The 19,716-nt window shown below is 40.3% G+C and overlaps 1 protein-coding gene across 7 annotated transcripts in view; it reads left to right on the top strand.

Annotated features, from left to right (window-relative positions):
- The window catches only part of Satb1 (SATB homeobox 1), a 93,500-nt gene that overhangs the window by 19,732 nt on the left and 54,052 nt on the right, over positions 1 to 19,716 (top strand). For 4 of the 7 annotated variants that reach the window (XM_021656119.2, XM_021656117.2, XM_021656116.2 and 1 more), the window contains exons 2-5: positions 3,597 to 3,841; positions 7,450 to 7,626; positions 8,356 to 8,482; positions 9,239 to 9,362. In XM_021656119.2, the coding sequence (XP_021511794.1) occupies positions 3,631 to 3,841; positions 7,450 to 7,626; positions 8,356 to 8,482; positions 9,239 to 9,362 (639 nt within the window). In that variant the 5' untranslated portion in view covers positions 3,597 to 3,630. Of the gene's footprint in view, positions 1 to 3; positions 1,061 to 3,596; positions 3,842 to 7,449; positions 7,627 to 8,355; positions 8,483 to 9,238; positions 9,363 to 19,716 lie in introns of those variants that run through there. The other 3 variants (XM_021656120.2, XM_021656115.2, XM_060369653.1) reach the window with 2 other exon arrangements.

Below are 19,716 nucleotides of genomic sequence, written 5' to 3'. Positions count from 1 at the left end.
AGAGCTTGGCGACTTTTGGGGGGAGGGGGCGGGGAGCGAGTGGCCGCCGAGGCGGCGGCGGCGGCGGGGTTGCCCTCGGATCTCCCCCTCCCCCCTGCTCCTCCCTCCCCGTCTCGGCTCCCGGGCGCTCCGGGTCCCCACGTCCATGGGCAGGGAGAGGGTCCCCCGGGTTGTTGTCGGTGACGCCGGCCTCCCAAGTGGCCTCCTAGTGCCTTCCCGGGGCTCTTGGCACGACCCTCTACCCCTCACCCTCCCAGGCCCCTGCTAGATACCCTCAGTGGGGGCGCGAGGCGGTGGGGAAAAAGTTTAAGGTTTGTTAATCGCAGTCGCGATTGTTGGGGAGGGGGAGGGGGTGGCTGGGAAGAAAGCGAGGTGGCCTCTCCGTGACGCTCCCGGGTCTCCCGAGTCTGGCGAGGGTGACACCAAGCTCACTTTACGCGCTCACCCGGGAGCTCAGCGGGAGGAGGGGGCGAGGGTACCCCCCCTTTTGATCCCTCTCCCCACCCTTTCTGGGGTCCTTGTCCGCAGTGATTTTTCTCCCCTTTTTTATTTAAAGAGTCCTCTGTCACCACCTCCTCTGTACCACCAGTGTACAGCTCGTAACGGGTTCCGCTTTGTTTTTACGACTCCCCCCCAACCCCCCAACGAATCACTTGTCAGATCAATTTTACCTTTTCTCTCCTCCCTACTTCCTACTCTCCCCTCCTCCCCTCCCAACCCCGTTCTCGGAGGTTAGACATTTTACAAGCTAGCTATGCTGTTTTTCGAATTGTGACTTTTTTTTTTACCCCCTCCTCCCATATCTACTCTTCTAGACGTTTATTTTTGCCCTTCCCCCGCTTAGCGGGGCGGGGGTAAGGAAAGAGAAAAATAATACAATTTCAGGGGAAGTCGCCTTCAGGTCTGCTGCTTTTTTTTTTTTTTTAAATAATAATCATAATAATAAAAAGGACATAGAAAACACCAGTATTGAACTTCACTTCAAGAACCCGGGCTGCAAAGGAAATCTCCTTTGTTTTGTTATTTATATGCTGTCAAGTTTTGAAGTGGTGAGTTTCAGGTTGGTTTTGCTAATTTCACTCAGTAAAACTGCAGCTTTGCTGTTGCTAGATAGTAGTTTGTTTCTTTGTCTCTTTAAAAGGTCACAGTGAAAGCTTGGCCTGGATCGTGCCGGCCATATGGAATGGATAAGGACACGGGCTCTTCAAATGTGCTTCTGGGGTTCTGTCGGGGAAGGAAAGGACCCTAAGAGAAACTCTTGAAAAGGATCCCACGATGAAAAAAAAAAACCCAGAAAAAGAAAGAAAAAATATACTTTCTTGAAATCAGAATTTCGTGCTTTTATTTCCTGCCTTTTGAAGGAAATAATTACTGAGATGGAGTTGGCCACACCAGCTCGGTCTAGGAGGGATCCTCTGTGGTCTTGTTTTATGGACAGGGAAATGAGTTTTGGGGAAAGTAGCCTGCTTTCTGTGTGCTATCCATACACTGCTCGAAAATGGGTTTCAAAATTGTAGCTCCAACTCCTGAGCTGGGCTTTGTCGAGACCACAGTGAGGGGCAGCTGTTGTCAGTCTAGGCAGCCCTGTTGGCAGGGGCTGGAGTCAGCTCCAGTCTGAGGTTTGATGAACTTTCGCCTTGGTGTGGAGTTTAAAGGAGTATTAAATTGAGTGTTTTATGTGCATGTAATTTTGCTTTATAATGCAAACCTTTTAGAGAATGACTTAGACTCTAGTAGTAGACGCTTTAGGTGGGTTTTCAAAAAGCAGTTTTTCATGACCTATGTGATGTTTTGACTGTCAATACATTAACTAAATTGAAGCCCACCCCTTTCTTTTGCAGCCCATAGTGCTGCTGAGCCTCATGATTACCTAGTATGTTCTGTGGTATTAACTTTGATGCTGTTGTGAATTCCTCTCCTCCCTTTTTTCTCATAAGTTGCCCCAAGGAACTTATAAGTTTTTACTGTTCAGTTCATATGTTTTAAAACTTGTCTTCTGCTTTAGGGTAAGGCAACCAATTTTGGAAAAATCAGCTTTGCAGTATGATCCACATGAAACATAGAGAGTGATTTGAATAAATTACTAATCGTCGCTCGGATTTTGGCTTTAGACTGCAGCTTAGCATCATGGAAAAGAGTGATCTTGATAAAAAGTTGTTTAAAAAGATGCATTTATTGTTAATGAACCTCATAACCAAAAACATGAGACCTCAGTCAAGGGCAGACCTTTAGTTCTCAGCATACCACCCTCAGGTGCAAAAATAAACACCTATGATTATTTCTCTAACTTTGTAGTTCTTGGATTGGCATTCTTAAGGTTGCTTTAAGTCCCAGATCACATGCCCATCCCATTTCTTGATTATATAGGACGAAGAAAGATGGACTTAAGGAGAGAAAAATGTTTGTAGAAAAGCCATGCTAACACAAACTGGTTCTCAGCTGATCCAGAGCCAAAGAGTTTGAGAGTATAGTAATTATTTTTAAAAGTATATAAGGTATTTCAAAATACTAGCCATCTGGAAAAAGTGATGTCATATTCTCTCTTGCTTTCCTAAATATCCTCAATACTTGAAGGCCAGTGAAAGTTCATAACATAGTTCCACTTATCTGTTCTGTTTAACTAGCCCTATTTAAAACCATAATTTAGAAGTAACTTCAGTATATTGTACCACTTGTTTTATTATAAGCAGTGTTCAAAATTGAAGTCTAATATTTAATATAACTAAAAATTAACAACTTTCTGAAATTATCATGATGCTAACTCCCTGGCATACTGATTAATTTTTAATACTAGAGACCGTGTTTGTCAGTACTGTTGGGATTTATTATTTTTTTTTAAAATTTGAGCTTCATATACATTTTGTATCTCAGAAAGTATTTTCAGGCTTTTGCTATTTAAGTTATTAACAGCACCCGGCAAGCAGTGCACACCTAAATATTGACTCCAAAAGACAAGTTGTCCTGCTAAAAGACACAGGACGTTTGAAGAAGCGCTTCACATCTTCCTGTGTGCTTAGGGCTGAAATGATCCAGTCACATGCCTGACCAGAGGCGTGAGATCTTTAACAGCACAGAACTCCTGAAACTCAGATAGTTGAAAACTTCTCGCTGCCTTAGCTCATAAAGAGGCGAGTTAAGAAGCATGTGGGTGTCTGCGGTGCTCTGCTGAGGTTTTTATTTGTAAAATAGATTGCAGTTGTATGTTAGAGTGTGAAGGTCCTAGGAAGCTCAGTGCTTTACACTGATAATCTTTCCATCCTTCATTAAAAGTATTACAGTCATAGTCTGTCATGAATTTTTAATTTTAAAAATTGAGAGTATATGAGTATAATTTGTTATTTTCTTTTTATCTTGTCATTATTCTTGTTCTGAAAGTAAGCCTATTTCCTTGTAGTTTTACATAAGAGATTACTTTTTCACTCGTGTGTGTTGGTACAGACTCCACTACATTCTGTTGATTTACATAAAAGCACAGCCTTGCAGATCATTCCGTAGCTGCACAAATGTGTTTGTGGAGGGAAGTGTCGAGGGATAAGACGTGTTTGGGGCAGGCGTAGCTGCAGACCTCCACCCACTGATAACGTCTTCTCTTCCAGTTCTGGCAGGTGATCTGTAAGACAGTGACTGAGTATGGACCATTTGAACGAGGCAACTCAGGGGAAAGAGCATTCAGAAATGTCTAACAATGTGAGCGACCCGAAGGGTCCACCAGCCAAGCTTGCCCGCCTGGAGCAGAACGGGAGCCCACTAGGAAGAGGAAGGCTTGGGAGCACAGGTGCAAAGATGCAGGGCGTGCCTTTAAAACACTCGGGCCATCTGATGAAAACCAACCTTAGGAAAGGTAAATACTTGCCAGCCAGATCCTGGAAAGCTGCTTGATGTCTGCCCAAGGCCACCCTGTGTGGAGGTGGAGGGCTGGAGCGTGCTGTGTATATTCTTTTTCTAGAACTGTTTCGAATTTGGAATGGAGTGACGTTCTGGGCTGTAGTGTCAATCATGTTTGGAGAGCATGAGTGCCGTTTGACTGGAAACATTGGGGTATTTGGATAGTAAGTTAAGCAGCGTGGTCTTCATTTACACAAGGTTCATCCGTAGATACTACTGCCCCTCAGGATGTGCGTGGCTGCTGTTTGAACTAACTCTGATTAAGAGTAAGACACTGAGGTTCGAGAGTCATCATAGCTTTTTCCTGAGATTACTAACTGTAAGGGAATTTCAGGACATGGACCTGGCATATGAGAGCAAAGATTTGTGATGCAATTTATTTGTGGTTTATTTTCTGAAGAGCAAAGTAATTATTTAACAGTGAAAAACATGCTGATTCTGGTTTTTGATTTTTGCTATACTTGTGTATTTTTGGTAAAGGAAAGGAAGATTTAGGCAAATTTATAAGAGAAAAAATATAAGCAAGTGCTTTTTCTAACAGCATTAACATTGATGAAGTTTTAACAACTTTGCCTGTGTTGGACATTGTTGTCTTCACAGGGCAGTTCTTATGTGGGGTATCCTGTATGCCTCACAGGGGTCTTTATTTTGTCATTGAATAACATATAGGAGTCAGATTTTTTTCTGCATTTGCAAAGCAAAGAATAATAATGCCATCTTTTACCAGCCACGAATATTAAGTAGAGAAAGTTAGGAGGCCGAGGAATTTCATTGTGTTTGATGCATAACATTTATCATACAATCATTTATTTTTTTCCTTGGTTTGGTGAAAACAAAGAATATATTGATCCTGAAATAAACAGACACAGCAGTCCGCATTGTTAGATCTTTATCTATTAAAAATGGAAAAACAGCACTTCAGCAAATTCTTTGGCCTCTACTCATGATTACCCTATTTATTGATTGTTTGCCAAGAATGTATGCATCTTTAAGCCAGGGTAAGAGCATTAAAAATATAATTTATTATGGCTTTTCAAACAGAGTGCATTAATATTGTACTGTGTAGTGCTGAGGCTCTATAAAAAAGACTTTCTGACGCCTGCAAACACACAAGTTCCATAAATTCCTAAATAGGAGATTTCAGCTGTCTCTGGTATTATGTGATATTTGCACAGCAAACTTTAATGCCAGGACAGTTTTAGACAAGGATTCTACAGACTTCACTGCTCCTTATGGCAGCCGTGCTGTTTACACAGGCTCATAAACCTCCAGCAAAAGCCTCTAAGACTGCCTTCAGGTTTAAATCATGTGGTATTTTTAGCTTTCAGCAGTGACCAGTACTCTCCTTTCTAATGCAGAAAGGCTATGAAGTTGCTGTAGTTAGAAGTCTGGCCAAACACCAGCTCCAGTAATCAGGCAGCCTAGCGAAGGCTCCTGTTTAACATTACTCCCACTAACAGGAGGGCAACCGTGACAGTTCTCGAGACGATCTAGCACTGGATTTGTAATTAGATGATCCTGTTGCTATCATATCCGTAGCCACCTTTATTATCTATAAGGCACCTTTAAATTTGATCAATTAAACACAGAGTCAATCCAGGCTGTTTCAGTGGTTTGAAAAGGTTTCAGTTATTTCGTAGAGCTGAGGTCTGAAAAGCTGCTCCCTGTTTCACACCTCCGTTTGATTCCATGAGAGGAAAACCCAGTATACGTGTTTTTGACTTGTTAACGCCACCCCACAGACGTCAGTAGACAAGGGGCTGAAGCTTGGTCATCTCACTCCTGCTCAAATGCCTTAAGAAATGTATTGCATTCAAAATTACACATCTTAAAAAACAGCTTAATTCTACAACGGTTTGTGCTTAATTCAAATAGCAAAAAATTCTGAAGCCTTTCAGTAGGATTTTTTTTTTTTTAAATCTTATTTTTCATGTGCATGGTTTCTGTTTGACAGGTGCTAGATAAAAATTGTGGCTAAGCTGAGAAAGCACTAAGAAAAAAGGGTTGGGTGTTTTTATTTGTTTAAGAGATTTTGCCAAAATACCTTCAAGCCAAGGAAGAAATCACCAGTTTGCATATTGCTATTTTTGCTGCGGTCTCCCCAAGTTCTCTTCTGATCCCTGACGGGTTCTCTCTCTGGTATAAAACAGCTGAATGAATGACAAGAATATTGGCAAGCTCTGCGGCTTGTTTTTCTTGCCTAGCCTGCTGGTACTTCCGAATGAGTTTGTGAGCTTTTCTAACTAAACCTAAAGGGGTTTAATTGTCAGAGCTGGAATCTCTTGTGAACAGTTCGCAAAGCTTTGGTGAGGACACACATGTGGGAAGAGGTAGCTGTTTTATGGCCGGCTTTTGTTCAGCAGAAACAAGCAAAGAGAGAATTTGTAAAGGGCCTCTCTGGCAATAGCAAATGCTGATCCTAGGCAGCGGCTGACGCACACTTAACACCTTCAGAAGTTAGGGCTGTGCGAGTCCAGTGCAGGTCCAGGGTATGGAGCCGATGCAGGCAGGGACACTATAGAACTAATTGGGGATCCTGGGTGCCCTGTTAAAGTAACCCTTGTCATCATTTATGCTAAAGATGATACCCTCCTGGCAGTGTGCCACAGCACTGTTCAGATGCATCTGTTTTTAACCCTTTTCTGTAACTGCTGGAAGTCTGACAGTGTCCTGCATTAACACCTTGAGCGCCACTGCAGGTGGAGTCCAGCTTCTAGACCAACCTTCCCCAACAGTGGTGTGGCCTGTGCCACCGAGTTACTGCACTGGATGAAAGTAAGCCAACAGAGAAGCAACAGACCCCAAGCAGAGTCCATGCTTCTCATGCCTCTCAGTAAGGCCAGTTTTTCTTTCACACTTCGCCATTTTTTTAAAACCATACTTACTGTAGCAGAAATTGTTAATGTTAAGACTTACGGCTGCTGTCATGTCTTTTTGCTCGGGTAGATGAAATGGGTAGTCATGGAAGGGTTATTTTTCTGCATTGTATACATTCAAACAGTGTCTATGAGCATCGCTTTGGTTAAGTTTTGTGCTCCTCTCATGGAACCAGTGAGAGGACACAGTGAAAAGGGGCAGAAGAATAGTAGTGTAGGCAGATAGTTTGGATACAAGCAGGTGAAGCCTGCTAATAAGCAAGTGTGCGTACAGGAGGAAGGTGTGTCCTGTGAAGACAAGGGCAGTGAGTTCTGTCTGCGTACTGTGTGTGGCTTACAGCACATCACATCAGACACACACTTGTCTCTCGTCAGCATTATTATTTGATCAGAAAAGTAATTCCGCGTTCACCGCTTTTGGAAGACGCACTGTTAAAATGAGGAGGGAGCACAGGTTACCTTAGGACCAAGCTCGTATAGAGGAAATTTAAGTATTTCCTGTGCAACTTTTAAACAGCAAACGACTGCATGTTTGTCTTTGTGCCCGTGTCTGTCCCCAGGCTGCCTGGGAAGCTCTGTGGCTCCTCTCACTGTGGTGAAGATTTGTTTTCATAGCTTAGGTGTTCCTGCCTCCGGACTGTTTCTGAAGATGGTTGGGTTTCTATCTTTTTCTCTGTTGTTTTCCTAGGAACCATGCTACCAGTTTTCTGCGTGGTGGAACATTATGAAAACGCCATTGAGTACGATTGCAAGGAGGAGCATGCGGAATTTGTGTTGGTGAGGAAGGATATGCTTTTCAACCAGCTGATAGAGATGGCGTTGCTGTCTCTAGGCTATTCGCACAGCTCTGCTGCCCAGGCCAAAGGTAACTGATGCCCTTGTGGGGCTGGGAAGTTGCTGGTCCTCCTGTTCGCCTCTCAGACAAAGCAGGGAAACATTTTATTCAAAGAGCTGCAGCCTGTGTTTTATGTTGGTTCCTTATAGACTGTGGCTTTAAGAATTGGCTTAATTCAGTTTGGTTTAGTTAACACACATTTTGCTCATGTGGAATGTCGAGGTAAATTTTTTTTTTAAATTACTTCAGCTGAATCATTAGTATGCTTATTGACCTTAATAATCTGCTCCACTGAGGACCCACAAGGAAGTGAGGAGCGTATTTGAGCAGATGGACTGTTGAGAGTCAATTTGCATTTATGACTGAATATCTAGTTCTGTTTCTTTTATTCTGTTTCTGATGGTTTTATGGGCTGTAAAGTATTTTTCAATGCTGATTCCCACTGCAATAGGGAATCTTATCTAAATCATAAAGCCATTTAGAACTGGTTCGGCTATGTCTTATTAGAACTTCCTGTAAGTTAGGACACTGTGGCCTGATGCATAGGTTTTATTGATGGGTATTTATTTCCAATATAATAAACAACCCCTACAGTCATTTACATAATTTCACAATTTGGAAAGCTAAGCTGTGAATATCTTCACTGACCTGCCTTTTTGAGGGAAAGGGAATCATTCAAACAGAAATAACAGTATTGCTTGTGGTGGGGGCTGAGCTCGAGAGCCAGCGCTGAGCGTGTCCTCTGTTTATCTGGACCAGGGCTCATCCAGGTTGGGAAGTGGAATCCAGTTCCACTGTCATATGTGACAGACGCCCCTGATGCTACGGTAGCAGATATGCTTCAAGATGTGTACCATGTGGTCACGCTCAAAATTCAGTTACACAGGTGAGTCGAGGCAGCAGTTCTAAGGGAAAATACTCTCTCTGCCTTTGTGGACATAAGGCTTCTCTGGCCAGCTTGCAGTTTTTATTTACACAGCGTTTGAGGCATGCTAATCCAAATTAATTTGGTAACTTTACCCCTTCTGTTATTTTCTCCAACTTCAAAACATGACTTTAAAATCTTCCTCCCCTGAAATTTATGTGCTTTTTTGCATGCTATCAAAAGATAAGACTTTTTACTTTTAGTCAATTAAATGATGCATTACAAGAAGGCATTTTACATAAAGTTTACTTAAGAAAAAAATATTTTTGCATATCATGAACAGTGCCATCTGTGTACATTTTGGGAAAGAATGCCTTATTCGCTTTTGCCATGATCTTATTTATTTATATATGTATTTTTGCCATTTTAATTCGTATGAACAGAGTAATGGGAGGAAATCAGTTAATACGTTAATGCTTTTCACGGTGGCTTGTGAGAAAGCAGCACACCTTAAATTGTCTTCCCAAGCGCATCAGAGCAGGAAGGTAGAAGTAACATGAAAAAATAGCCACCACAGGCAGCTGATGTATAATTCATGCATCGATACAGCAGATGTGTTGTATAAAGTAATTAACTAATCGGAACAATCAGGAGACCGAGAGCAATCTCCAGATGCATCTGTTTGATGCGCAAAATGAAATCTGTCTGTCTTAAAGGAATGTTCTGCAGCGGGATGCAATCCTGTAATAATCCCTTTCTAATCTGTGTCTCAAATAGTTGCCCCAAACTAGAAGACTTGCCTCCCGAACAATGGTCGCACACCACAGTGAGGAACGCTCTGAAGGACTTACTGAAAGATATGAATCAGAGTTCGTTGGCCAAGGAGTGCCCCCTCTCACAGGTACTCAGCAGAGCGTGTCACAGATAGCAAGACACCGTGGGCAGCTACCACTTGAGGTCTGATGGGGATCCCCTGATTGGTTTCAAGCATCTAGTATCTGAAACAAGAATTTGCTAAAAATGCTAAGTGATTTGACCACTGGTGACCTTTGAAAAATCTGCTTGAGTTTTTATGTCTTTTTTTCCCTTGGTGGGTTGGGGACTGTGCCCAGGAAAAACAGTCCAGCAGAAGACACCACACTCTGCTGGCTCAGTCTTAGATCAACTTCTGAGTACCCCGAGCCGTCTTTAAGGCAGACTCACGGTGGCAGGACCTCCTTGGGTTTGGTTTATGGGGTCATAGTGTCAGTGTTACCGTGCATACCTTCAGCATGCTGGCTACATAAAACCATGGTACCATTATAGGGTGCTTACTCTATTATAAAAAATGAGAGAGTGTTTGCTGAAAATAATTGTAAATTATGTATGTATGTTAATTATAAATGTAAGAAATCTCTTGCCTGGAACAAAAGGTCCATAATTATTGCCCATTAGGAATTTACAACCCATTTTGAAGAATTAGTTCACCTTTTAAAAATGGACTCTTTTCTTTTTTTTTCTTGAAGTGAGACAGATTTATTATTGTTGAATTTCATTTTCTGGGATGAATTTTGGGATGAATATGACAAGTTTAAAACCAAATATCCTTTCTGATAACACTCAGCTGATAGTCAGCATAGAGTGTGGTCCAGCGTCACTCCTCAGCGTGCTCACCCCCGGTGACGTCACTCCAAGATACAGTAATGATTGCAGTGCTTGTTTAAAGTTTTCTTTCAATTCAAGCTTAAAACGTAATTATGAATATTAGTCTGCCAGTCATTTGAACTTGTATTACTCCGCGTAAGCATTTCTGGAGTGAATAGTGTTTCAGAGCTTGTTTTTATGACATCGAGGAGGTGTTCCTTCCATGTATTTTTAGTGCAAGGCCCCTGAGGATTCCTGGGCACCTTAAGAGGAGGCCTGTGGGCCGTATGTTGCTGTTTCCCAGCAGTCCGTGCATTCAGCCATGCTCCATTATAGGCCTGCTGCCCTGCTTTGATGTTAGTTAGCAATTCTAAGAAAGGAGCAATTCTAGATTAAGTTGTAGCCACAGATTATATATTCTCTGTTATTAAATGTTCATTTTCTTTTGTTTGAGAGCAAACTTTTTTTTAAAAAAAAAAAAGTCAATTCATTTATCAGCAACTATCTTGTTCTCACCCTTGAAATAGAGAGGATGTGAATTTATAGCCAGAAAAATAAAAGTAATTTAAATGAATTTACAACAGTTAAGTTAGTCTGATGGCATAATGAAGCAAAGCGACTTACTTCTGGGAATGTGTTGTGAAGACACTCCAGAGAGCATGTTGCTTGCTTATTAGCAGTTGAAAATTGGAAGACTGACCTAGAATGAACCATTTTGTTGTTGTTGTTACTCAGAATTCTCAATACCCTATGTAGCAATATCCTGTATCATCATGTGATCCAGTGTCCTATTGATTTTGGAAGTCAGCTCAGGTAAAAACTAGAGGTTTGTTCTTTGAGCTGGAGAAGAGGATCTGGTACAAGTATTTATTGTAGAATCATGTTCAACCAATGAACTCCACCTTCTTGTAGCTTATACATTAATTATGGGTTTGCTTAATGCCACCATGAGAAATGAATTGAGCATAGGCAGTTATCACAGTAAGCAGAATGACAAAAGGAAATCTGAGCCTTGGTCTTGGAGCTGTATACTGGTGAGTTTCTAAAGAGAGGTCTTCAGAAGAGAAAATGACCTTGTGTGGCTGTGGGACCCATCACCATAGCTAAGTGAGTGACCTAGGCTGAAATTGTAACCCAGGCTACAATGGCAGTCTTCCTGTTTTCAATATCTTTGGAAATAATCATACAAATGTTAGCAGAAGCAACAGATACTTGAAATTAGTATTTTGAAAAGACAACTCCAAATGAAGTTGTTTTATATTCTGCAACAGCATCATCTGTTTATCTAGAATGAGTCCATGAATCTGATATTCAGAATGTTTTCATTATTTGCTACTTCTCATTTGGCCTTTTGGTCAAGTTAGGAAAGATGAATGATACAGGCTTCCTAAGATCTACACCCAATATATATATTGAGTTTGACAAAACTCCTCTTTCTCTTGTATTTGGTGATGGAAATACCATGTTAGAAAATGCCTAGCAAATAAATACTGTTCATGTATAAAATGCAGCCTTATACCCAGAGGTGCTTTAAGCCTATTTCTCCCATGCAATTTTTGATTCATTGATGTGAAAAAGTTTAGCATAATAGGTATATCTCACTGTATGGACCGTAAGGGTTTTGTTTAATATGTTAAAACATTCTAGTAACAAGAGTTACTGGATTAAGTATGTTGAGTTGAAAATCTATTGCTAGTAGAGGGAGGAGGGAACAGAATTGAGGCTTACCAGGAACTTGCCTAGGGTGCTTAGTAAGGCCTGTCCCCAGCACTCACAAGATTAGCTGATACTTGCTAAGCAAATGTGCTGTTGAACCAGGATTCTTAGAATAAAAAGGGATGATCTGTCTCGGCTCCTCCTTTGACAGTGGGGGAGCTCAAGTCCCTATAGATTGGAGTCAAGATGCTGGTCAATGACTTAGCTGAGTCCCGATTTGTTCTGTCTGTGCTCTTGCCCAATGGTACATTTAAAAATAGGTGTTGATTTTTGCAACGAGTGCTTAGGTTTTGATGCAACAATGTTTACTCTGATAATATTTCTAAGGGTTTCTCCAGCTGCAGAGAGATTCCATAAGTGGGTATGTGGCTTGATTTACAGCTCATGCTTTTATTTCTGTTAGTACTTTCCTACCATAAATCTGCCCAAGCAGAGTGACACATGTTTATTAAGTTCTCTGTATCACATGCTTGCTTATTTTTGTAAAATGTTCTAGGATGTTAAAAATGCTTAGCTCATTATAGATCTGAGATTGGATGCTTTGTTGATGCCTTTGCGAGTTTCAGTGGATGTGGTTAGCTAGGTCGGTTGTTGCGTTCTGAATGGCAACCACATAGAAGAAAACAGCCTCATTCTGGAACAGAAAAGCCTGTTGTCATTAAACTTTTGAGGGTTATGGATTTAGGATTTAAATTGGGAGTTATAAAAGTAAATATTTTGATTTACAATAAAACATTAGATTTGATGATGCTTGTTTTCCCTAGAGTTTTAGATACTGAATTCAATCAAACATTAGATAAATACATACATTGCTACAAAGACAGGTTATTTTGGTAAAGGTTCCATAAGTAAAAGGTCAATTATTATTTCTGCCTAATTGATGCTTCTTTCTAGAAATGTTGAAATCCTGAGAGATTTTATTTCAGTCTGCTTTGTGCATTTAACCTCCCCTCCTCTATCACACTTGCTGGTGTACAAGGGCACGCACACATTGCAGTTTCCATATTTTTAAAGGAATTGGGAACATTTTCTGATTTTCTGTTTCTTTTTTCTTTTTTTTTTTGTTTTTTTGGTTTTTTGTTTAACAACCTGGAGAAAAGACAGCTCCAAGCCACGTCCTACATAAAGTGAATGAGAATTGTCATTTTTATTTTCAATTCATGAGGACACAGAAATAGGCTTGAACATTCCATTTAGAAAATCACACTGAGGAAGTGATTTTTCAGCTCGACTCTTCGTGACAGCATCTGTCAGGAAGTTTTGGATTTTAAAATTATTATTATCGGTTGCTTGCAAAACACATACTAAAATACTGTCTTTTCCTCCTGACACTGTGTGTAAGTAGGCTGGTTCCTTGAGCCTGAAGAGTCATCTCCACAGCCATTTGAGAAACTTAGTGTTTACTTGATTTTTTATCAGTAGTGTAATACTGAACCTAGTGTTAAAATCTAGTGTATGAATACAAAAGTGCTGTAAAAAAAATGTACTTTGTTTTTTGTAGTTATGTGGACTGAAATGACATATTTTTTTAAACTTTTAAAATATTAATAGTCGTATTCTTTCCTGAGAATATCATCAGTATTCATATATCACATTTTACATAAGACTATGAAATGTATTCATATATTAATACATTTGTTCATTCCAAAATATATATTAAACTTTTAAAACATATTGACAGGCTGCCGGTGTGTCAGGCATCCTTCTTAGTAGCTGAAATGGTAGTGTGTAGTTAACTCTTGTGGTGCTTTTGATGTGCACAGTGTTTCTCTCTTAGGAGTAGAGAATTCTAGCTCCATGTTCAGATGAGGAACCTTGGGCACAGACTCTTTGGATGGGTGCCCATGACAACAATAAACTGCATAGTAATTCCCTACTGAGAGCCCAGGAGCTAAACCTAGGGCCATTTATTTATTTATTTATTTATTTATTTATTTATTTATTTATGTCATTTACACAGATATACACGACACATTTCCTTCCGAGTTCTGTAAACATAACGGTGTCCACGCTGTTTATTCTAACTTGGGATAATTGTTTCTCACGTGTATTTTGCGTCTTTGGTTTTTGTTTGTGCGTTGACTTGTTTTAAAAGAACTGATGTTCCATGTCCCTAATTTAGGGCATGGGGAGTGGATGTAGATTATAGTTGAGGCTGGGGATCAGAGCCTCTGCTTGATAAGTCTTATGTTTGAGAGGGTCCAGAGTCACTCACCTCTGGTCACTTCCCTTCAGTTCTTCATATCTGCAGGGTCCAGATGTGTGATTGAGCAAGCCCAGAATTAAAGGTTAGCATTTTTATTGAGTCTAGTGGGCAGTTAAATATCTCAGGCTTGTTTCAAAGTGCAAGCCTTTTGTCATTAGATGGGTCTCCCTTGATGGACAAGGGTGTAACTGGCAGTTACCCTGAAGAACAGTTTTGTGCTTGATGTCCTTGCCCCTTCCTAGTGCAGAGCTATAAATCTGCAGCCGGATACCACACACCTCTGAGGGGAGCTCCCTAGAGGATATTTTCTCCTTTGTACGTAACAAAGCTTTTTTTCCCCCCTCAATCCTACTAATCATAGACTCTGTCTTGTGTGTGTATGTATGTATGTAGATATGTTTTTTGTTGATCCCTCTGTTCATCAGCTTGCTATGAGACCAAGCTGGCCTTGAACTCACAGAGGAGAATCTGTTATTAATATTTTCTTTGTCAGATGCTGAAGTATTCAGTAAACAATTGGCAGCTATTTGATTATGAATTGGTAACCACCATTGTCAGTGGTGGGCTGCATTACGTAATGGCAAGCCAGCCCTACATGGGAAGTTACGTGACTTGGCACAACTTTCATAATTTAACCTCTTACATCAGTCAGGACATTGTTACCTTTTCGATTTAGCACTGTTACAGTATGTCTAAACTACAAGAAAATGTCCTCCAAATCGTAAGCTTTCTTTCTGTCTGTCCGTCTTTCTGTCTTTTTCCTTGGCTGTCCTGGACTCTCTTTGTAGACTAGGCTGGCCTTGAACTCACAGTGATCCACCTGTTTCTGCCTCCCCAAGTGCTGGGATTACAGGCATGCGTCACCAAGCCTGGCTAAGTTTTCTTTTCTTAAGACTAGTATCAGGCATATTCTTAGCTAACTTAGATATGTAGGATTTTTACAGTAGGTTGGTTAGCATTTTCTAACCTTAATACCAATTAATCCTAAAAGCTAACCTTAACAAAGCAACTGTCTAACTTACATGAACTGATCTCAAATATTTCATAGGCTCTATCTTCACAATAGTTAAATGTGAAGAGCTCAAAATATGCCAATTTCAAGTGTTTAATAGTGTTTAAGTACTTCATTTTCACACAATAAATTATTTTTAGTGAAGCCTTGTTTTAGATCTGAATAGATTGCCTTGACCTTAGGATCACTAACACGAGGAAAATTGCCATCATGAGAGCATGGCCCTTTTCCATCTGATGTGTGAACTAGTAATACTTCCAAGGCTTAGGAGAAGGCCTAGCCTGAGAGAATGACTATTAAACACTACTAATTGTTACCAAAAAAAAAAAAAAGGGGTTCAACAACCAAATTGTGCTAATCAAACCAATTTTCTTGTTAAACAGGACTAGTTTTAGACTGCTTTTGAGCATTTTCTTTCTCATTTAGTACTGAGATTTCAAGTCGGGTTTTATCCAGCTTTGGTTGTTCAGTTCAACGTCGGATTTGGACCGACTCATCAACAGCCCCTCCCTCCAGTTCAGAATAACCAGATACACACTCGGTATCTCCCTCTTGCATTGAAGGCTGCATGGTGATTGTATGCTCTGTGTTAAAGAACGTAAGCAAGCCTTTCACATGACAGGTAAGCGCAGCAGCCTGGCTCTGCAGCGCATTGCGAATTGAGGCCAGAAGTACTGGCTGTTGGGACTTTTAAATCTAGACTTAAAAGTTATTTGTTCTGTTTAGCATTTTTAAAACAGTTCTATTAGGAATTGTATGTGCTTCGGTTTTAATTTTAACTCATAATAATTGTGAAGCATCCTGGGATCTGTGCATGAAGGGTGCTGCAGAGATATAAAAGGACTGTGGTCTAATATGAAGTGTCATTTTGGGGTGAAGCGCCATCCTGGACAGGTCATAAGGTTGCGGAAGCCCTCGTACAAGGGGCTCTGATTTCCTCATCGAGAAAGGCAGAACAAAATGGTGCTGTTGCTGTGAGAATGAGTAGTGCCCCCCAAACCGCTGAGAGTAATTAATGCTCAGTTAGTTCTCAGTTCAAAACTGGACACTAAATAACTTGAGTTGTGTGTTTAAGTGGCATGAGTAGCTTGAAATCACATTTCTGTGTGCTGCATGGTTTAAGAAAAGCTTGTAGCTGGGTAATGGTAGCTTATACCTTTAATTCCAACACTTGGGAGGCAGTGGCGGGCCAAAAGAGAAAGACAGAGATTATTGCTACAAAGATTTTGATGCAGGCTTTCTTTTTCTTTTTTCTTTTTTATTACTACAAACGACCAAAAACTTGTGAAAAGTAAAGGACCTTACATATGAGTCATTCAAAACTTTAACAGATACTTTTAGCATCACCTTTAGGTCATAAAATTATGACACTTTTAATGAAAGTGAGGGGAGAGTGAAAGACAATTTATATATTGTGTTTCAGTATATACATCTGTTACCAATTTATGTCCATTTGTAAGTTAAGCAGATTTGATAGCTTAGATAACACAATGTCAAAAAGGATGTTAACTGGTTAAGTACTTTCACCCCTTTCTCCAGCTCTCTCTGCTCGTCATGCACACTTACGTTGTTCTGAAAAGGCCTGTGAAGTGAGAAGACTATAGTACTGTAATTGACTGTGGTAACAGAACTAAGTCCCCTCCCCCACACACATTATAAAACACTCCCCTCTCCCCCCCGCCCCCGAGGAGGGATCATGCCATGATTGATAACTTGTGTGGAGGTCAGACGACAACTTTCTGAAGTTGACTCTCATTTTTCATGGGTTCGAGGGTTGTACTCAGGTTGCCAAGAAGTGCCTTTACCTGTTGAGCATCGCGCAAGCCCTAGGATTAAATTGTACTTGTTCCAACAGTCATAGATCCCGGCACATAGCAAGAATTCTGGAATTTTTGTTAGACTGAGACAGTATCTGATTGCTCCACATTTATTTCATGGGTGATGTTAGCAGTTTTATTGGTAGAGCTTTGTATACATCTCATCTGTAATAGTCTACTTTGCAAACCGTTTCCCAGTTGTAGTTAGTTATGTGTGTGAAGCTCTCCTAAGTAAGAGCAAATGATTTCTGCACTTAGGAAAACTTACTGTGATTCCAGGTTATCTTGTGTTTTTGTGTATTTATAATGTTCTTGGTAGATTGCAGGACTTAACCCGTTTTTAAACAGAACAATAGTCTTAGGAGTACAACGACCCAGAGGTATGAAAAATGTTAAAAATGAACTCATCATACATCACTATTAAATACAGATTTTATTGATGTATTCCTAGCATTATTACACACACATTTAGCCTTTTCAGAGTAGTTTAAATTGTGTCACATTTAAGACTCACACTTTTTTTTAAGTGTTACTTCCACTTGTCCATTTTCTTCTCAATTTTAAGAGAAAGATTAAGGGGGATGGTCTCAGTCTCACTGGCAGCCCCATGATTTACAGCAGCCCTATGATGCTGCCAACTTGGAGGCCTCACCCCATGTTGGCTCCTGATTCCTCCATCACTGCTCTAAAGCCAGTGTCTGGCATGGCAGACCTCATCGAGGGCTTAAACATACGATCTAAATTTGGCTGTGTAAAGGTCCAGAGTCACCTGCATTGAGAGAGAACTGCAAATGTAGATAACTGTTCTGCCATTCTGTAAAGAGCCTGAGGGACTTGTGTGTCCACCCATCTTTGTGAGCACCCATCCCTCTAGCATGGATGAAGCTCTTTATTTCATGCCATGCAGTCCATCCCAATGTAGTCGTATCATTTCATCGCAGAGATCATGATCAGGGCCGTTTTTCTTAAAACAGCAGGATTTTTCTAGCATTGATAGGGATGGAGCCAGATCAATGCTGTTATTATTTTTTTCTTTTTTTAATGCGTAGGTGACATTGATTTACATTTATGTCATAGACATAGAGAATCTTGTCTGAAAGCTGGTAGTGGTAAGCAAAACCCTGGAATCAGCGACACACTTCCTGTCTCAGTTTCCTGTGAGGTAGTAATCATATGAGAATATGGTGTGTAGACCCCATAGTAGACTTCTGAGTGCTTGTGCAGACTGAGAGTTGTAATCTGCTTTATCGGCAGTGGGTACACGAGGGTTCTTAACGGTTTGCTGAAGTCCTGTGGCCTCACATTTGATCTGTGTTGGGAATAACCCCCCCCAACACACCCAATATCTAGGCAATGTGGTTTCAGATTTAACAGTATTCATATAAAGAAAGAATTCAAAGAGAGTTGACATTCTTGTGGATAGTTTCAGAGTCTAACACAAGTATTTATGCTTGGAAAAGAGAATTCTTCAAAGTACCAGAGTTCCTGCTTTTACTGTGCATTTTAAAGCTGTTTGAAATTGCTCCATATAAGACCCGAGGAATTAATAACGAGTCTGAGTTCAAATACTAGAAATTATTTCTTCTGTAAAGATGAAGCCATTCATTCCATCTACACAAGGGTATTGGAGAAGGAGTAAGCAAACATTGCCCTAGTGTATCAATGAACACAGGGTTTCAGATTTACCCAAACTCAGGCATATCTAACGAAAATGCTCATGTGAAGTGTACTTAGATTACTGTGAGGTTTAACCCGATAGCATTTATATTTTTAATAGTTCTATCATAAGCAGGATGCTGAGAGACTTAAAGTTTCCTGCAAACACAGGTTTAGTTGGAGGCATGTGTGCAAGTGTGCATGAGGAATGATATGTCCAGCACAACTGGTCTTCCCGTGGTGTCGCTGGAAGAGACAGTGAGGAATCTCTTTTCTATGTATTATGTATACTTGCTTTGAAATATTATAGACCGTTACTAATAATATTAATGATAGACCTTTTTGCAAATACTTTGCAATTTAAACTCTTTGAATATTTAAGTGGCTTGAAGGTTTTATTATAGAAGAAATGAGGACAGGATGGAGAGTTTGGTCAAATGATATTATCTGGGGTTTGTGTGAAATTAGTTTAATTATATGAAGGAAACAGAAAACACACCAGCATTTTCTTTAAAAGCTATGACTTGTGTTATCCGATATTTAGGATACTTGTGCTTTGCAAAATAATGATGTTTTCACTTTTGAAAATATATTTGGTGAGAATAGAGATGGCAGTGTTTTCTTTCTATGGTATTTCTTCAGAACTTTATAATGAGTTTTCAGTTTGACTGGTGTGTCCTGGCTACTTTGGATGAAAATGCTGTTTTTTAGGCACCAGGTTTGATCAAGACTGGCAGGAGCCCTCTCTAACTCTTTGACAACTGGAGTTCAAATGAGATTTACAAGTGATCTGTCTTTTGCTAACAAATTGAGATTTCAAAGGTGCTCTGGTTGAAACTCCCAAGAGAATAACTTAGAACATAATAGAAGCTCCAGAGGGAAAAATTGGGGGGACCTCAGCTAGCAAGGACATTAGAGAGTATGATGCTTAGTGATCCTGTCACTTGCTTTTAGAAATGGAAGCCCATTACCCTCCTTCCCACCCCCAAATACCAGATGGGGACGACCTGCTAATTCCCAACACATTCAGGCCATGGCACCATCTCATAGGGTGTGCCTTTTTAAAAGAAAGATCCTGTATGTGGTATTTTATGTCCTTTGGGATTCAAACAAGACCCAGTTAACAAAGAATCTCTGTCACAATTGTGTTTGCACATGGTTGGTTCAGCTGTGTTTGATGGTTTAGTTCAAGTCTGACTTTCAGCTTTTCCACTGACATTAAAAA

Source organism: Meriones unguiculatus, chromosome 16 (assembly GCF_030254825.1).
Source record: "Meriones unguiculatus strain TT.TT164.6M chromosome 16, Bangor_MerUng_6.1, whole genome shotgun sequence".
Lineage (NCBI taxonomy): Eukaryota > Metazoa > Chordata > Mammalia > Rodentia > Muridae > Meriones > Meriones unguiculatus.
The sequence above is the reverse complement of the archived record's forward strand: the minus strand, read 5'-3'. Positions and strand labels throughout refer to the sequence as shown.